This window comes from Sander vitreus, chromosome 7, assembly GCF_031162955.1.
Source record: "Sander vitreus isolate 19-12246 chromosome 7, sanVit1, whole genome shotgun sequence".
Lineage (NCBI taxonomy): Eukaryota > Metazoa > Chordata > Actinopteri > Perciformes > Percidae > Sander > Sander vitreus.
In genome coordinates this window covers 15,172,240-15,192,210 of record NC_135861.1, presented here as the reverse complement: position 1 = coordinate 15,192,210, position 19,971 = coordinate 15,172,240, and the positions used below count along the sequence as shown (strand labels likewise).

The 19,971-nt window shown below is 42.0% G+C and overlaps 1 protein-coding gene across 2 annotated transcripts; it reads right to left on the bottom strand.

Moving 5' to 3' along the window:
- Positions 1 to 6,940: 6,940 nt before the first annotated feature.
- On the bottom strand, positions 6,941 to 14,645 carry amigo1 (adhesion molecule with Ig-like domain 1). Of its 2 annotated transcripts, none has more exons than XM_078254850.1 (2): positions 14,525 to 14,645; positions 6,941 to 9,933 (listed from the first exon to the last, which is right to left on the bottom strand). In XM_078254850.1, the coding sequence occupies exon 2, from the start codon at positions 9,828 to 9,830 to the stop codon at positions 8,292 to 8,294; it is 1,539 nt and encodes a 512-aa protein (XP_078110976.1). In that variant the 5' UTR covers positions 9,831 to 9,933; positions 14,525 to 14,645; the 3' UTR covers positions 6,941 to 8,291. The 2 variants fall into 2 exon arrangements, with proteins under 2 accessions (XP_078110976.1, XP_078110975.1); XM_078254849.1 differs by lacking the exon at positions 14,525 to 14,645 and adding an exon at positions 11,193 to 11,652.
- Positions 14,646 to 19,971: the final 5,326 nt, after the last annotated feature.

Below are 19,971 nucleotides of genomic sequence, written 5' to 3'. Positions count from 1 at the left end.
TTTTTGGTGAGTTTAGTTCACACATTAATTACTCAAACTATGAAAATTGGCCGATTCATTTGAAAGTTTTTCTTATTGTCCCGATTGCTGCTTCTAACACTGGTGCTATCCGGTATTTTGGAAAATTAGTTGAGTAGTTGAGCAGAAAGCATTGTTTTGTCCCCATTAAACCAGGTAGACACGATAAAGCTTAAAATTCTTATAAAAAAATTAAATAATACATTTCAGTGTGTATGCAAGCATTACAACACTCCCACGTATATACAGTTGTGTTCAGAATAATAGCAGTGTGTTTAAAAAAAGTGAACAATGCTCAAAATCCTTAGAATAGCGTTTAATTCCATAATATCAATGCATTGGGAACACTGCACATTCAATTCCAAATCAAAACATGACCAAAATTGATCAAGTTTGTGTTATACCTTTACAGAAAGTGAAGAAAAAGGAATATTAAGCTGTTCTTGCTGTATTTGCATTTTTCTTTACAAACATTTACTGTATGAACTGAAAAATGTCTCAAGGGTTTGCTTTACTTTGAATCACTGCACTAATATTTAGTTGCATAACCATTATTTCTGAGAACTGTGTTGCATGGAGTCGACCAACTTCTGGCACCTGTGAACAGGTATTCCAGCCCAGGACGATTGAACTACATTCCACAATTTCTCTGCATCACTGGGTCTTGCCTCAGAAACAGCATTTTTTTATGTCACCGCACAAGTTTTCTATGGGATTGAGGTCTAGGGATTGGGCTGGCTGCTCCGTAACATCAATCTTGTTTATCTGGAACCAAGACTTTGCTCACTTACTGGTGTGTTTTGGGTCATTGTCTCGTTGAAAGACCCATTTCAAAGGCATTTCCTCCAAGTATTTTGATGTATTGAAACTGATCCGTGATCCCTGGTATGCGAGAAATAGGCCCAACACCACAGTATGAGAAACATCCCCATAACATGATTTTTGCACCATCATGCTTTACTGTCTTCACAGTGTACTGTGGCTTGAATTCAGTGCATGGGGGTCGTTGGACAAACTGTCTGCGGCCCCTAGACCCAAAAAGAACAATGTTGCTCTCATCAGTCCACAGAATGTTGCCCCATTTCTCCTTTGGCCAGTCAATGTGTCCTTTGGCAAATTTCAACCTATTAAGTACATGTCTTTTTTTTCAGCAATGGGACTTTGCTTTTTTCACAAGTAGCCTATCTTCCCTTAGCGACACAGCCCGGTTGGATGGTGCGTTCAACAACAGGCTCGGCAGTTTAACTCTTTGTGTGTGTGTGTGTGTGTGTGTGTGTGTGTGTGTGTGTTGGTTTATGTCTTCACATTTTTATGCACAGACTTCAGGAAAGAATATTTGTCTGCATGTTACCGTCTGTGTGTATTTTTGCAAAATGTCTATTTTTCTAAGTGACTAAATGTCTGTTTGTTAGCTGTAAGAATGTAAAGATACCTCAATCTACTCATCATGCTGCTAAAGTGAAAAGTAATTCCATGAAAAAACAATAAAAAATTCTTTAATCTTTTTTTTGGTGAGTTTAGTTCACACATTAATTACTCAAACTATGAAAATTGGCCGATTCATTTGAAAGTTTTTCTTATTGTCCCGATTGCTGCTTCTAACACTGGTGCTATCCGGTATTTTGGAAAATTAGTTGAGTAGTTGAGCAGAAAGCATTGTTTTGTCCCCATTAAACCAGGTAGACACGATAAAGCTTAAAATTCTTATAAAAAAAATTAAATAATACATTTCAGTGTGTATGCAAGCATTACAACACTCCCACGTATATACAGTTGTGTTCAGAATAATAGCAGTGTGTTTAAAAAAAGTGAACAATGCTCAAAATCCTTAGAATAGCGTTTAATTCCATAATATCAATGCATTGGGAACACTGCACATTCAATTCCAAATCAAAACATGACCAAAATTGATCAAGTTTGTGTTATCACTTTACAGAAAGTGAAGAAAAAGGAATATTAAGCTGTTCTTGCTGTATTTGCATTTTTCTTTACAAACATTTACTGTATGAACTGAAAAAATGTCTCAAGGGTTTGCTTTACTTTGAATCACTGCACTAATATTTAGTTGCATAACCATTATTTCTGAGAACTGTGTTGCATGGAGTCGACCAACTTCTGGCACCTGTGAACAGGTATTCCAGCCCAGGACGATTGAACTACATTCCACAATTTCTCTGCATCACTGGGTTTTGCCTCAGAAACAGCATTTTTTTATGTCACCGCACAAGTTTTCTATGGGATTGAGGTCTAGGGATTGGGCTGGCTGCTCCGTAACATCAATCTTGTTTATCTGGAACCAAGACTTTGCTCACTTACTGGTGTGTTTTGGGTCATTGTCTCGTTGAAAGACCCATTTCAAAGGCATTTCCTCCAAGTATTTTGATGTATTGAAACTGATCCGTGATCCCTGGTATGCGAGAAATAGGCCCAACACCACAGTATGAGAAACATCCCCATAACATGATTTTTGCACCATCATGCTTTACTGTCTTCACAGTGTACTGTGGCTTGAATTCAGTGCATGGGGGTCGTTGGACAAACTGTCTGCGGCCCCTAGACCCAAAAAGAACAATGTTGCTCTCATCAGTCCACAGAATGTTGCCCCATTTCTCCTTTGGCCAGTCAATGTGTCCTTTGGCAAATTTCAACCTATTAAGTACATGTCTTTTTTTCAGCAATGGGACTTTGCGGGGGCTTCTAGCTGATAGCTTTGCTTCACATAGCCTTCTTCTGACAGTACTCACAGGTGACTTTAAGTCTTCTTTGATTTTCCTGGAGCTGATCATTGGTTGAGCCTTTGCCATTTTGGCTATTCTTCGATCCATTTGAATGGTAGTTGACCGTTTTTTCCCACGTCGTTCAGGCTTTGGATGCCATTTCAAGGTATTTGAAATCATTTTGGCTGAGCAGCCTATCATTTTCTGCCCTTCTTTATATGTTTTCCCCTCTCCAATCAACTTTTTAATCAAAGTCCGCTGTTCCTCAGAGCAATGTCTAGAACAACCCATTTTGCCGAGTATTTCAGTGTGAAATGCACTATAACCAGCATGCACAACATTTGCTTCCTTCCTTCCTTAAAAATGGGCCATAATTGACACCTGTTTCTTCACAGAATCCATCACCTCACTAATTGAACACAACACTGCTATTATTTTGAACATGCCCCTTTCAATTACAGATTCAATTACACAGAATGAGCAGCATGGGTCTGTTGGTTTGCTATGACTCTACAACACTTACTAGTAAATTATTTGCCATGTAGAAATATCACTTCTACCAAAAAATTAGATTTATGAGGTTAGTGATGTTGGACTGCTATTATTTTGAACACAACTGTATATTATATATACGTATAAAGAGGGGGGGTAAATGATCCAATCGGAAGACCGGAATTAGGTGCATTTGTGATACAATGTGGTACAATGTACCTCATTTCTAATTATGTGTGTATCAGTGATACAGTGCATTTTTTTTCACTTTTATAGTGCAAAATTGTGTTGCACCTGTCATCCATACAGGTTATTTCAGTTATTCAAAATTGTTTTAAAAATGTGTTATGCTTAGGTTTGTAGTCTAGATTCCTACATCAAAAGTAGTTTAATATGGACAATTTGAAAAACATTAATGAATTTTCTACTATTTGTACACTTGTATAAACCAGGCAAAATAATCTGTTTAAAGTTGTCAGCTCTATTGATTAGCAATAATTTAGATGTGGCCAGTAAATGGCAGTGTTTACATACAGTAGGTCACTACCTAACTTTACCACTAGATGGTGGTATGCCATCAATGTTCTCAGAAAAAGCAGCATGATGAACCTTTAGCTTTTCCACCAAGTTATATAAGCACAGATTGTAAATATTGTGGTCGTGTGAAGGTAATAAAAAGCTTAAATCTGTGCATGATAAACAGTTATAACTTGCAGGGAGTTTATATGTGGCACGTGATCTGTGCAGACCGGACTTGCTGTACAGCTCTTTGATGAAATGTAGCTAAAATGTAGTCAGTTACTAACCAAGGAAATACATGGCGTTATATCTAAAGTATCCCCAAATGGTAACTATGTTTATTGTGTATGTAGCTCTAAACATTAGTCATAGAAATGTTGGCACAATGTCACCGCTTTGTCCTTAAAATACTCCATGAGATATCAGCCACAAAGATTTAGAAGCAAATGAAAATAGGATCATGTCACAGGTGATTTCTGGAAATAGTAAGAGACGACAGTAAGAATGGAGTCCTCACAACTTTTAAATCTTCATCTTTTTATTAAGTCAAATGATCAGCAATTCTTTATCTTTAATGCCTACTAGGTTGCACCAACCTGCAGTCAGAGAAGCTCTTAAGCGAACCATGCAAAGCCATGCCACTCTAGCTGTGAGACCTTTCTGATTTTATGGCAGTGACCAACCAGCTCATCTTTGAAGCCGTGGTCAATGAACTCAGTGCTTTTAATGCTGTTAAAATCTCCATTATTGTCCTGTGGACACTGTTAAAGCAGCAAGCTTTTAGCCTGACCACCTCAGGGATGTTTCCGTAATTTCCACTACATCATTAAGAGAACAGTTAATGTACAATTAATGCAAATGGAAACTGGCCTGTGAACTGCACAGATCTCAAACCAAAGTATTATTGATGCTGCAAATGTGAAAACATTTGTGTATCGTATTACATTAGAACTTAAAACTGACATAGTCCTGAGAAGATTTATTTACCCTCTGACTTCAAATCCATTCAAAACCCCATTGTGTATCAGGAATTCATTGGTGTGGGTAGAGAGATCTCTTAATTTCCCTACATTCCTGGCTTTTATAAAATATTCTTCGACATTTCTTGTAGACAGAAAAGTTCTTGCTTTAATTGTTGTAATGTTATCCGTTTGAGAACTCACCTTTGACTCCATACATCACCTGAAATAGCCACCAATCTAATTAAGCACTGTGCTTTCTTGTTGAATTCCTTGTGGCTTTATGATACTGACTGAAAATAACTGGTGGCTACATACGTTCTGCCCATTAGGATGTATCAAATATTTCAAAACTGGCACTCCTGCTGTGCAGTTTTTCATACATGCTCAATATATATTTTGTGTTTAACCATGTTGTTCAGGAGAGTCAAGTGTAAAATACATCATATGTCAATAAAAAAACTAAACCCCACCCCGCTTAAAAAATAAACATTTATGGTCAAGACTTGAATGTTGAAACAATTAACAGTAGCACAGTGGCAGACAAAATGCAAAATGATCAACAACATCAGATTATACAAGAATACAGTTAGTACACTGGTAGAACATAGTACACAATTTATCAATACTGAACACAGAAAAGTGAGTCTTAATACATATGTATATACTGTATATATATATATATATATATAGGAAGGCAGATTTGCTTTGGAGAGAACAAAGCCAATCTTCTCTATGTTAGGACCTTCGCAATGCACTTAGTTTTACTCTGTACAGAACTGCAACATGTACAGTATTTTGAGAGAAAACTTAGAGAAGACCACGGCAGATTTATCTTGATTTACACTGGGGTAATGGGGGGCAAACACATGCTATTCCTTGATGGTTTGGCAGTACAATGTGTGCTATAAAACAGCTGTAATATATGTGTATGATTTTAGTTTTTAGCCAGATTCTGTGATGTGGCATTTCATAGCTTCTCATGCTGCCTTGAGTGGCCAGGGCTTGAAATCTGAGAGGTATTAGACTGATCCCATGATGAGAAAGCATGGAACAGCATGTACACTATATTTCAATTCTCAAGGGCAACATTTAGGGGCTGTATCCCTAAAATGGGATAGATTCTTCGCCGATTGCAGCCAGTCAGCAGTAGTGCTAAATGTGGCTTTATTTGAATGCGTCTTGTGGTGTTTTTGCTATTTTTCCACCTGGTATTCCTATGCGTGAGAGAGTGGAATGATTCACACAGCACCTCTCTGATAAGTGTGACTTCCTTTTTCACCCACACACAGAATATGTTGCGTTGCACACTGCAACTGTGAATATAACATCAATTTTGCGTAGAAACCTATTGCGTTTAGAAATGTATATATCTTCACATTTGAGAGCTATACTGATATTTAATTGCAAGATGTATGTGATTCTACATACCTATCTGTTCTAATATGTACTGTGGTGTTGAAGTGGAAAACTAAAAAGCATTCAGCAATAAATTTGAAAAAAATGTCTTATTCTTCTTATATTATATTTTCCAATCATGGTGGGAGAGCAAATGTTCAATGAAAGCTCCAGGCGTTAAATATGCATACACTCATAAACAAATTAGAGACTATTTATTCATTGCTTGGTTGAATGATTGCTTTTAAGTCAGGGCAGCCTCGTAATGACAGAGGTAAAGCAAATACATCTGGGCTGAATTGAGGCTGTCATTGTACAGGGAGCCAAAGAGAATGGCTTTGTGTTGCTGTGACTCATGATAACACACCTATCCCCTTCTGCTCAGAAAGACAAAGACATGGATAACAGAGGGAAGCTGCATCCCATCAAAAGATGCAATTAGCATTTACGCAGGGCTAGCCTTTTTGCATTATGACACAAACACTGCACAGTTTAATGAAATCACTCGTTCTTGTTAATGCCTGTTTTAAATCTTGTTAATTAAATATGCACAGCATATGAGGTGTCTTGCACGGGAAATTCACAATAGATTAAATTGTAATTGTAATCCATAATATAATTGCATGTTCAGAAGATCACAATGTGTTACATTAGGTTTCCTGTCAGTAGCTACAAACTATAAAACCAGCTCTCTACTGTCAAATAATGTGCAGCCTCATCAGCATTACTCATAGTCATTTGGAAGAACCCTGTAGGTTTTATTAGGTGGCACACTAATGTTTACCTGCTAATACAATGTACAGCTTTTACTACCACAGGGCAAACCAGTGCGAGCAAAATGCAAAAATCAAATACTTAAATCTACGACATAATTTATGACATATGAATACACCAAGGTTTATGTTTTATTTGAGCAATGCACATTAAAATATTTCGGGATTTTGTGTAAGGTGCACAATTTACATACAGGAAAGAAAAAGAAACAAACTTGAGCTGGCAGCTTTTAGCTTGGTATTTAACTTCCTGCTAGTGTGACTGAGAGAAACAAATGCTATAACTTTGCCAATAGGATGAGTCAAACTCTGCAGTACCTCAGTCTATTAGTCCTTGTAAGGACGATGGTACCTGTCTATACAAAATTGACACAATATGTTGATAACCAGTCAAGACAAAATACTTCCCTGCATCTAATGTGTATCTGCTGGTTACATGTTTTTAATTGTGTAAGCCTTCTTTTGGGTCATACTGTAGATGTGCAAGAACTAAGAGGCAACTATTTTGATATACAATTCATATATAAGGAATGTTCTGCCTCGAGCTAGTTAACTATTTTATATACCATACCTCTTTGTACATTGATCCCTATAGCTTTCTCCTGTATCGCTACACATATGACTCTGAATACAAAAAAGAGATTGGTCTGATGAACTATATGAGTGTAACTAAGTATCAGCCATGAAGTAGGATGGAAATGACCTGCGATGGCCTCTTAATATAATGTTTGTGCTACTGCTTTCTCAATGACTAAACGTCTGATGAATGCACATTTTTTTTATCCCACTTAAAGATCAGTACAGATCAGCCTCGTATAATGTGGGTTTATGGCATGCTGTTTCTCTATAGTGTCTCAAGATTAACAAAAGATGAATTCATAGCCTTGTGATGGCGGCTGTCTCTGTCCCTGTGTTGATAGAGGATGGGTAAATGTATTTATGCTCTAATGTTGTAGGTAAGATGCAATCTATTCTAGTCCTTGTAATAAATATAATTATGAGTCAAATCTAATTTAAACCTGTGCATTGAATCATACGCTATTTCCCCACACTTTAGCAGTTTAATGGATCACATCCTGAGTGCTGATATCAACAATATATCATCTACGTTTTGCTCTCATAAGACTGAGTAGTTTCCACTGTTCATGTACACTGCCGTTCCTTCACAGTATGAATATTAAGTGCTACAGATTAAAATGCTGGAAAAGTCCTGCTTATTGTCCTTGTCGGCAACAAGACTTTTTTTTTGTACTCTCTTTGAGATCGTTATTTCCACTTGCCAGCAACTACAGATGAACATCCCTCCTCTGTTTCCTCCCAAAAGGTCACAATCACAGTTTGCATTAACTAAAACGATGGCTCACGTACCATTTACATCCTGTCGTGTGGTATCCATCCTCTTTGCCGGTCTCATCTCAGACCACCATGGGAGTGTCTGAAAAGACGGAGCTGATGGACTCTGCTACTGACTTCTTTCTCTTTCCCTTCATAAGAGAACCAGCCTCTGCATCCAGATCATCATCATCCTCATCCCCATTGGGGTTCAGCTTGCCGTTCTGGCCCTGCAATTCCTTGGAGTCTATAAACGCCACGTGCCTGTTCAGCTCGGCCTTGAGCGCTGGGTCATCGCGGGTCGGTGTCACGCTGAGCATGGACGAATGGATGCTGTCCTCACCCCGAGCCTTACCTTTATTGGGGCAGCAGAAGCAGCGACATGGTGTCAGGTAAAGATACATGAGCACCAGTACCACACTGGCCAGACAGCCCACCAAGGTGGTGTATGCTGTGTTTAGGGTCTCTCCACCCCCGTTCATGGTGAAGTTGTGAACCTTCAGCACCACATAGATCGTCTCATTGAAGCCCTCGCTCATTGCAAAGCAAGTGTAGGTCCCAGAGTCATCATTTCTGATCGAACTAATCTGCAAACTCCCATCTGGCAAGACTTTGGCTGTCTGGTTGATTCCAGGTGTCACCACCACATTCCCAGGCAACATCCAGGTCTTTAACATGTTCCTGTGTTTGGTGTCACAGCTAAGGATCAGCCTCTGCTCCAGAAAAGCCTCTTCATCTGCCTCCTTGAATGTGCTGCAGTTCATATGGTCATCACTGAGATCAAAAACACCTACTTGGGTTTTTTGTGGGCCAGGCAGAATACACGTGTAGTCGCCCTTGAAGTCCACAGCGGAGTTGAGCTTTCGAATGTACCAATGGGCGAGGAGAGTGTAGAGATCACAGTGACACAGCAGAGGGTTATTGTGGAAGTAGAGGCCATTTTTAATCCAGGCAGGCAGCACCTGGAGCTCTTGAATGGGTAATATCTTGATCTTGTTGGAGGATACATCCAGGAGACTAAGCTTCTCCAGACGGGACTTTTCCTTGACCAGCTCCAATGGGAAACGGGAGATTTGGTTCTGGCTAAGGTAGAGCTTCTGAAGGTTGATCATGCCGATAAAGGCTGAGCGGTCAATCTGGGAAATGTGGTTATTGTACAGCAAAAGGACCTCCAAGTTGACCAAGGGCTCAAAGATGAACTCGTCCAGCAGTCGCAAGTTGTTGGAGGACAGGTCTAAATAGCGCAGGTGCTTCACATATAGGAACGCCTCTGAAGACAGGAATTGGAGCCCATTATGGCTGAGGAGGAGGTTATGGAGCTTCAGGAGCTTGACTGGGGTCCATTCAGATCGCAGCCGCACTATCTCATTGTAGCTGAGATCCAGCACAGCAGTGTAGAGTGGTAGACCTGATGGGATGGTGGTCAGATTCATCTTGGAGCAGCTCACTATGTTTGAGGCGCAGATGCATGTCTTATGGCAGTTTAAGGTGGATGCTGCTGCCCCTGGAAGCCAGAGAAGAGCCATGCAAAGGGTGAGGGAAAGGACCCATCTCGGACGCTTACTCCAATGAGGTAATGTTTCCAACAGGCTGTCACCTGTTCTGGTGGAAGAATGCAACATGCTAGCAGTTGATCTAAATCCCAGAGAGGTTTACTACGATCCCATTCTCAGAAAACAGCATGGAAGAGCAGCTGGAGGATTCCAAGGCATTGCTGATTGAAGGCTACAAAAAGCAGAAACAAAAGCGATAAACAGATATTATTATTAGACAGACATACAGACTGTACTTTGATAGATAGATAGATAGATAGATAGATAGATAGATAGATAGATAGATAGATAGATAGATAGATAGACAGACAAACGTATGCACATTTATGCTGTGGAGGGAAAGTATTAAAATCCCAACAGTACCACAATGGAAATCTGTGACACAAATGTAAACAGTGGACATATGAACTTGGCGTCACTCCCACATTGAACAAGTCTTTTTATAGGCCTACAGGTACAAACACTGCATAACTAATGCTGCTGTTTCAGATGCTATTAACTATTTGTTTACATCAGTGATGTCTGTAAACACATGTATAAAGCATGCCTACCTTATATGTTCAATTATAATCCCTTGAGACAAGGGAAATATAAAAATAAATGCGTATTTTTCATCTATAGGTATCATTGTTCGAAATATACCTGCATGGCCTAAACAAAAAGTTGTTATTTATTAAAGTAGCATATTAAAGGTAATTGTATTCAATGAGAATAGGTGTTGGGTGTTAAAACTCTAGAAATGCATCATATCTTATGAGCGTATTCATTGTTTTGCATGTAAAAGCTTAATATGCAAATAAAGGAGCGTGCAGTTCGAATGAATGCACAGCATGGGCTGACTGCAATATCTCCCTCTGAAATGCCAATACAGTCAAAAGGCAAAAAAAATAAGTAAAGTATTTGTATTGTGCATACTGTACAGTAGGCCTAGTTGAGTAAATGTCCTTAGTTACTTCCCACCTCTGAGCCCATGCAGACATGCAAGTATAGCCACTGTCTCTAGCCTCCTCGCGCATATAGGCTACGGTACAAACTTCCCCCTGCTGCGTTGCACAATGCGCGTCTTCCCTCAAAACAAATACACACGCACACACCCGGTACTCACGCTAACCCATGTGCGTTTACAGTCCTGGAAGAAATGCATTGATTTTCTTCCTTTTCCCATTTCCCTCTCTCTCTCTCCCTCGCTCTCCTTATCTCTCTGAGACACAGAAGAAAAAAAAGAAAAAAAACAAGAAACAAATGAATAAAATACATACAAATGGGAAATTATGCAACTATTTACGTTATGTCATATTCTGAAATGTCCTTATCCATTTGTGGAAGAGCTTTGCAAACGTTGCATTGCACCATTCTGCTCGAAAACAAACGAGCACAACATGGAAACGTGAGCCGAGAGATGGAGAAAGGCAAACCGAGAGAGACACCTACCTTCGACCTGGATACAGCGATGTTGGATTTCATTAAAACAGCTCCTCGTCTGTTTATAATGTTGCTCCAGACGAATGGTCCCCGTCTGAATGAGTGTCTGCTGTTAAGGACAACAACGGATGCAGGGAGGAGGGGAGAGCACTACAGATATCCTCGCCAAAATAATCTTGGTCCACGCGGCATACCCGGTGCAAAAGTACGCAAAAAAGGTTACGTAAAGAGCAGACAACGCACGTCCTTTTAATTTAACTACTGACAACCACAGTTAAGCGACTCCGTATTAATCAGCTGCCTTTACTTTCAACTGAACATATTGCTCTGTACACACACGAACGCACATCCGTCCTTTGTAGATAATTGGCGCATTTCGAGCAGGTCCGGCTCCTGTCGGGTCTCATCAGCAGCCATGATGGAGATAATTAAGAATGAGCAAGTCTGTAGCTGACAAGCTTCCCTGTGGCTCCTCGTTGGCCTGCTGCTGTCTCCGTGCAGTGCTGCTGTCTCCGTGCAGTGCTGCTGCTGCTGCTGCTGCTGCTGCTGCTGCTGCTGCTGCTGCTGCTGCTGCTGCTGCTGCTGCTGCAGTAGTGCTTGACGTGTTTTCGGCAGAGGTAAATGCGCTCAAACCCAGAAGGCGCTGCTTAACGAAAGTGGCCGCAAGATGCACTGAGGAGTTGCACTGCTGAAAACCCACGAGAGAGCTGAAATAGAAAAGTCGAACCATGGCCATGAAAATGTTACCCATTGTCCATTCTAATGGCTGTATGTAGGATAACAGGTCATCTGTATGGTAGTTTTACAACATCACCATCCATTTTAGTCTACTATGATCAACATGGAGTAGAGGTCATTGATTGATAGCAATGGTCGGGTCAAGAATGATAGCAACTCTGCTGTGCTTTTCATGGTTATACTCCCAGGGAAAAAAAAACATCAACACAATCTTTTTGATGAACCTTTGACCTTTCCCCTCATTGTCATGCCCTGTTAGCCTTCTCCTTTTGGTCTGATATAAAGACAACACATTGCAGTCCCAATGCTAAGCAAAAGTGATTTAGCTTAAACGAATGTATAATGTATAGCCTATTTGTTGGCATGAAAATGTGAGACAAACTCCCGGGTGGCTGGATATTCAGCTAAAATAAGACATAGATTTCAATGTGGCTAAATGTGGCCATACTAAAAAGTCACACATTTTTCTCTCCTTGTCACAGTCCATCTTCACACTAACATCTGACAGCTGAATATATTAGTAATCACTACATGTTCTGGCTACTGCCACTATTTTTATTTGTCAAAATATATATTCATAAACTGCACTTCTCTATCTTTGATTGATTAATAATCCTGGGGCTTAGAATGAGAAATGCATGTGGTATTTGTTGTCGGTTCATCTGTGATTGATAAATTAGTGATCCAGCTGCAGTTAAGTCATTCTGTATTTCGACAGAATGTGTAACTGAAACCTACACAAAAAGCAGCCAACATGTACATGTACTACATTCAATCTTTAAGGATCTTTAAAACTGAAGGGACACGGCTTAAATTATATTATTTCTGTGGGTATGTAGTTAGCCCAGGTAACCTATAGTGGCTTTACTATTTACCTCCGTACATTATTTTATGGATGAGAGCATCAGTTAGGCAGGCGGCAGACTGTCCAGCTTTCCAACAATGATTTCCTCACATTGCTCATTCCATTCCCGCTTAATGTGCAGATTCTGTTTATGTATTTGATTAGGTCTTTTTATGAGCACCGGCGGGGAAAAACTTGTCATTTTTTACTCAAGTGAATCTGCCCACATGCTGCCTTTTGACATTTTTTCGGGTTTTCCTCAATTCACAGATCTTCTGCAACGAGCCTGGCTTTGGCAAAGCTGTGAGAGCCTGCACATTGCCAATAAGCTGCTACACCAATGTAGCCTCCTACTCAAAATGCCACCAGGAATCATTTAATAAATGAATATTATAGCAACAGGGGACACAGGATAATTTGAATGTCATATGAATTATTACTTCATTATAAGATGATATATGAATGGGTGCGACCCTCTTCTGAGAGATTCAATATATCTTGATAACAAACCAGCGCTCTGGCACCCCTGTAATTGGAATTATTTCAATATTGGTCAGACCCTAAAATTCATTGATTGAGTCATTTTCAATTGCATCTCTGTCATTTCGCTGATGTAATGCCAAATTTAAACTCATTTGACCAAGAGCAGAGTTATCCATTGGAGAAAAAGCAGACAACTACTGTGACCTTTTGTGCCATACTGTGCTTCGAATGCCACTTTGATTGAATCTGTTTTTTATAGACATTAGCTATTTTTTGTCTTGATGCAGCATAGATCCCACCCGTGTGAGACAGACAATCATGGCTGTAGTAAATATAATTTCAAAAACCCTGTTGGAGCTGGAGTTGCCTTGAAAAGATGCGCTTTGGCAGGTGATACAAACAGATTTGAAGCAGACTGAACTGCAGGCAGCCATCCCTCATGATTTGTTTTAAGGAAATTCAGTGCCAAATAAATTCTCCAGGCACAAGATAAATCATTTGAAACATATTTCACTTGCTTTCCCTCTGAAAACAAATAGTGTTTAAACAGAAAAAAGTGGGACCAAAATGGACTGATGATATTAATTCTCAGAAATGTGTTCCATAAATTAATATATACTTGCTGGAGACATCTCTTTCTCAGCAGGCCTCCAGGAATTCCAGGAAACACAGGTATGAACCATTGTGACTGAGAAACCTCTGTCTGACCGGAGCACCGTGGCACTGTGACTCTTGTGAGATTGAGCTGAAAGTGATTAATGTTCTGTTTCGACTCCACTTCCTGCTGTGATAGGGATAGTGTTGCCTGGCAACTGACTGCGGCCATTCATTGACTGTTTTGGCTCTGTGGCAAAACTGAGGTGGCCTTACCTTCTCTTGTTTATCTCTGTGTACCTGCTCAGATGGAGTTTCTAATACAGATGAAGAATGACAAACATCTGCTACCAAATTAAATGTATCTAGTCCGTAATTCATCAGCATACATTGAAATATTAAAGTGCCCATATTATGAAAAAAAATCACTTTTTCTGGGATTAATTGTGTCTGTCGTGCTTCCACACGCATACAAACTTGGAAAAAAGATACAGGTTTCTGAATGTGTTCTGCTTTCAGTGTCCGGGTGAGCTGTTCAAAATCGGCAGGGCTTTTTACGTCACTAGCCGAAACAAGGTGGCTAACTGTAGCATGCTATCGCTAGCATGCTAGCTCGTTCTGAATGGCAAAACACTGCTACAACACACACTAGTTCACCATAACCTACAAAAGAACTACTTACATGTCCCTATTTTGCAGGTATTCCACGCAAAGTTGGAAGTGTGCCCTCGTTTAGAAGAAGTCTCCCGGCTAATCCTGCCTTGTACTACTGAAGTTGTAGAAACAAACAGCTAGATTATGTGATTTTACCCAGCTACTGCGCATGTGCGACTGCCACCAAAGATGTTACAGCAGTAAGAGGGCTCACTCTGTAGCTAAAACAGAGACCTGAACAACAAAAATATGTTTTTTTGAAAATTAAACCATGTAAACCTATTCTGGTACAACCTCAAAATACAATTATAAACCTGAAAATGAGCATAATATGGCCACTTTAAAAATGTGAGAGAACCTCTGCTTTCTCTGAAAAGCTGTCAGTCAAGGCAGAAATCCCTCATCATTAAAGGGATATTTCACCGTTGGAAAGACGAATATATCTTTAAATTGGATCACTTATGTTGTAGAAATGTGAAAAAATTATTGAAATTGGTGCCTTCTAGGCAGAGATAAGCCAGAAAATGTGTTTTTGGCTCATATGGATGAAAGACACCAAATCCCAGATTGCACTTGCTTCGCTGCTTTATAGAGGTGTTATGGTTTTGGTGTTTTGCCTTGTCTTATTGTAGTCTGTTTTCTTTCTATTTTTGTAGCCTGGTTTTCTGTCATGTCTTGTTTCCTTCTGTTGTGTGATTATTGGTCTTGTTTTATGTTCTGTTTCCTGTTTTATTTTGATAGTCTGTTCTCTGTCTTGTCTTGTCTAGTTTTACTCCCTGTGTTTTCCCGCTCTTGTGATTGCCTGATGTTTTCCACATGTTTCCCAGCCCTTGTGTCACCTGCCTCTTGTTACCTCGTTACCCTCTGTGTTTAGTCTTTGTGTTCCCCTTGTCCTGTGTCAGATCATTGGATGTGTGTGTTTGTTCCGGTCGTGTTTCTCCGTGTCAGCTATTCTCTGGACTCCCTTGGTTATTTTTTGAGTTTTGGTTTAATAAATCCTCAACTTCAACTTTCTCCTGACTGCCTGCCTGCTCTCTGCCTTTGGGTCCTCAACTTCCCAGAACTTAACAGAATGATCTGACCAACTGGACCCAGCAGAGAGGCTTCTTTTTTCCCGGTGGGTTCCCAGTTTTTGTTCCTACTGTTTGCTGCTCCAAGCTACCTGGAATATGGATCCTGCATCCTCCGTGACTGATAAGCTCTATGATGTAATTTGTGACCTAATTGAGCTTAAAACCATGTGGAAGGAAACTGACAGTGATTACCAGAAGGAGGCTATTCGGTTTGCTTGTGTGAAAGTGTCAGAAAAGCCTTGGCTAGAGGACTCTATTCCAGACTGGGTTAAACGCTTCTTGTCAACTCCAGCTCATTCCTCTGCTAAGGTTCTGTGTGTTTCCAAGCCAATGCAGGAGGCCAATGCAGCCAGCCTTTAAGCTGGAAAACCAGGGTCCAGTACGCTTTCTAGCAGCTCCCCTGAACTCCTGTCTATCAGCTCAGCAGCTGTCTGTTCAGCAGATACCCTCGACTGCAAGCAATCTTTTGAGGGTACTCGCCTAGCCATATTACCTGGGAACCATGGAAGCCGGAGACTGGGAAGAAGACAACATGGCTCCCGACGCCATGCCCTGATTCACCCTCTCTTCAGCCCAGAGGCCTCACTGTCCAGCAGCCTCGAGCCCGTGCTGACCAGTGTTCCAGAGCTGACCAGTGTTCCAGAGCGGACCAGTGTTACCTGTGTTCCAGAGCGGACCAGTGTTACCTGTGTTTATGAGCCCGTGCTGTGCAGCGGCCCAGAGTCCATGCTGTGCAGCAAGCCTGATTCTGAGCTGTTCAGCAGTTGACCGTTGAACCTCCGCTGACGTGCAGCGGCCCAGAACCTCCGCTGACGTGCAGCCGTCTAGAGTCTCAGCTGACGTCCAGAGTCTCCGACGACAGCTCTTCAAGAGTCTTCCAGTCGTCCAGAGCCCATGTCGACCGCTCTCCCAGAGCCCATGTCGACCGCTCTCCCAGAGCCCATGTCGACCGCTCTCCCAGAGCCCACGTCGACCGCTCTCCCAGAGTGTTTGCTTACGGGCAAGCCAGTGATTTTGTCAATCTCCGGCGCCCCAGAGGCCGCCCCCCCCAGTGACTTTGCCGGTCCCCATGTCCCTGAAACTATCCTTGAGACCGCCCCAGTGACTTTGCCCTTGTCCTGTCCTCCAGAAACCTTGCCTTTGTTTTTGGTCAGACCCTCTCCTGCCCCTCGTGTCCTGTCGGCGCCCCTGTCTACCTCGGTTCCCGTTGCCTGTTTGGTTGACTCCAGCCCAGCTGACCCATTGCCTGTCTTCAGCCCAGCTCCAGAGGGGATTCACCTTCACGGACGGCCTCCAGAGGGGTTTGGCCTTCGCCTCCGTCCTTCAGAGGGGTTTGGCCTTCGCCTCCGTCCTTCAGAGGGGATTTGCCTTCGCCTCCGTCCTTCAGAGGGGATTCGCCTTCGCCTCCGGCCTTCAGAGGGGATTTGCCTTCAGAGAGGTTTCGCCTTCGCAGCCAGCCTTCAGAAGGGATTCGCCGCCGGCCTCCAGAAGGGTTTCGCCTTCACGGACGACCTCCAGAGCGGTTTCGCCTTCGCAGACGGCCTCTAGAGGGGTTCTGCCCTGAGGGGCTCTACCTTCGCCGACGGCCGCCTCTGAGTCCTCGACGTCCTGTTCGGCCACCTGAGGGGCTCTACCTTCGCCCACCTGAGGATCTTCGCTGTCCTGCTCGACCTCCTGAAGGTCCTCGATGGCCTCTTTGGCTGCCCAAAGGGTTCCGTCTTCGCTGCTGTCCACAGCCCTGGACTAGCTGGCCGCAGCACCTTGGTGCCGAGTGGCCCCTCTCTGTCCCCTGTTGCCGAGTGGCCCCTCTCTGTCCCTTGTTGCCGAGTGGCCCCAGTGCTCTCTGTTCCCTGTCCCGTGTGCCTCAGTGCTCTCTGTTCCCTGTCCCGTGTGCCTCAGTGCTCTCTGTTCCTTGTCCCATAGAGCCCTCTGTCCCCAGTTCCTCTATTTCCCTTGCCCCGTGTGTCTCTGGTGCCTTCCCTCGCCCCTCCGGGGTTGATTTGACTTTGACTTTTTGGTGTGTCAGCACCTTAGACTCCACTCTCAAGCCACGCCTACCATTTACAGACAGTGAGACAGTCAACTTAAGTGTGTTTTATTGTCATTTCAACCATATACACAAAACAATGTTTCACCGTGGTGTTACACATTTAAAATGTATAAAAACAACTGTAAACACCGAGTATAAACACAGCCGTAAATTTGCGTGGAATGCAGAATGGTCAGCATTTAACAGTCACAAACTCCACCAGCAGTTAGTTGGATACAAGCACCAGTCCATGTTAACACAGCCCACCTCCACTAGTCTTACCCGGCGACAGAGCAGCTGTCCTGGTAGCTGGATAGTCCGGGACACTGTTGTTCAGCCATGTTTCCACAACAAAAACACAGCAGTCTCTGAACTCGCGTTGGGAGTTTTGTTGAAGTTGTATGTAGTCCAGTTTGTTGTCTAATGAGTGGACATTTGCAAGCAGGATTGATGGAACAGGTGGCTGGCTAGCGTTAGCTTTCCACCTAGCTAGGTTATACTCCAGCTCCCGTTCGCGTTTCACCGCTGAGGATGTCCCCTCATGATCGCCCGCTCCGGCCGGTCTGATTGCCCGCTCCGGCATAACTATATCACTCCTAACCTGTAGGGCGGGCCGCAGCAACCTCTTATTTCTGAACATTTATCTCTCCCCCGCCCCCAAAGGCCAGTAGTCTACGAAATTTCCCAGTAGATTTTGTTTGTCCCACTGCGCCGCAGATTCCGTCTGTAATAAAGTTTCCTGGATAGTCTCCGATCTGTACCAATGTATCCCGGTGGTACACATGGCCGGTAAAAGTTTTCTGCTCCCTGTTAGCAAAGCGCCAAGATGGCTGACATTTGTTTTGCTTCGGTAACCTTCGGGTAAAGATGACAGTCCAACCCCCTCCGGGCGGGTTGAAAACATGCGGAAGTAGCTCCTCCTACTGGCTGTAGTCCATTGCCTCTGGGCAAAAAAATCTTCTGATGACGCAAAAATCGTTGTTTTACGTCATCGGAAGATTTTTTTCCAGACCCACAATACAGAGATCTCTCGTCTCAGGGGGACATGAGGAAGGGAAGCACAATCATTCAAAAATACTACCATGTTTCTGCTGATATAAAGCTTAATTCTAAATCGGTGAAGTATCCCTTTAAGTGGTGGAAGCATTGTTAAGTGACTATGGCTCTTGCAACCAGCACTTTAGCGGCCAGGAAGCCATTTCCTCACCTAAGATGACCCGATCAGATTTCACAAATGATAACAGAGAGTTACAAGAGACTCTGCATTCTGAGAAGATTATCAGCATGATCTCCTGATCACACTGATGTAAATTATGTTTACATACAGCAGGCTCTGTCTGTGCTCACTTCTCTGCTGATCTGGTAAACGCACTCTTGTTTTGGAGCCAACTGGTTTACACAACATAGCCAACACAACTGGATGCAACTACATGCTGGCTGTGCACATTAGACCTGCAGTTGCGCCCACAACATGTCACAAAATACAAAGGTTTATTTTTGCCCAAAGTTAAGATTACTTTTATTGTCTCATTGCATTTGTGAACATGTTTTTAAACATGCAAGAACAGCAACATTTGCATAAGTAGATATGGTGAACTTGTTAGCAAAGAGTTGCATACAGCAGATACAAAGCAACATTATCTGGCCCCTGGTGAATGCATGTCCAATATTTACTCTTCTCTGTTTTTTGTCTCTACCAACTCCTGAGGGAAATAAGCTGCTGCGGCTGAAAACGAGGCTATGAGAGCGCTGAAAGTGAACCAACAGTAAAGTTGCAGGCCGGACAGCTACATAATGAACTCAGTATAAAGCTCAGTAATGGTTAATATCAACTGGAAGCAAACTAATTGTGCGCCTTTGACATTTCTCACTTGTTGCTGTAGGCGTGTAAATGCTTGCAAAGTAGCAGGTAGCCTGCTTGTTTGCAAACAAAACAAACCTACAAAATGTTCCAACAATGTATGTGACTTTGTGCCAAGCAGCACTTTGTTTTTGTTTTGTACATTCAATCTGAGATGCAAAGGACATAAGCTACAAAAGAAGGATCGGTTACACTTTACCTGAAGGTATCTACATAGAGTGACATAACACTGTCATGAATGTGTCATAGACATAATAAACAAGTCATAAACGTGTATGACATAACACTTCAAGTTAGGGTTAGGGTTCATGTGTCATGACAGTGTCATGTCACTCTTATGTAGATACCTTCAAGTAAAGTGTTACCGAAGGATCTTAGAAACTACAACAATGATATTCTCCTCCACAGACATTTATCAACAGCAAGTAAAAAATAAAGTTCACCGTAAAGTTGAGAGGAGCTGCAGATTTTGTTGATAATTCCTTAGGTTCATCATTACGAGTTACCCTTTT

Bases quoted from the DNA above. Each gene is read 5' to 3' on its own strand.
- amigo1 (XM_078254850.1), bottom strand. From the start codon at position 9,830: ATGTTGCATTCTTCCACCAGAACAGGTGACAGCCTGTTGGAAACATTA.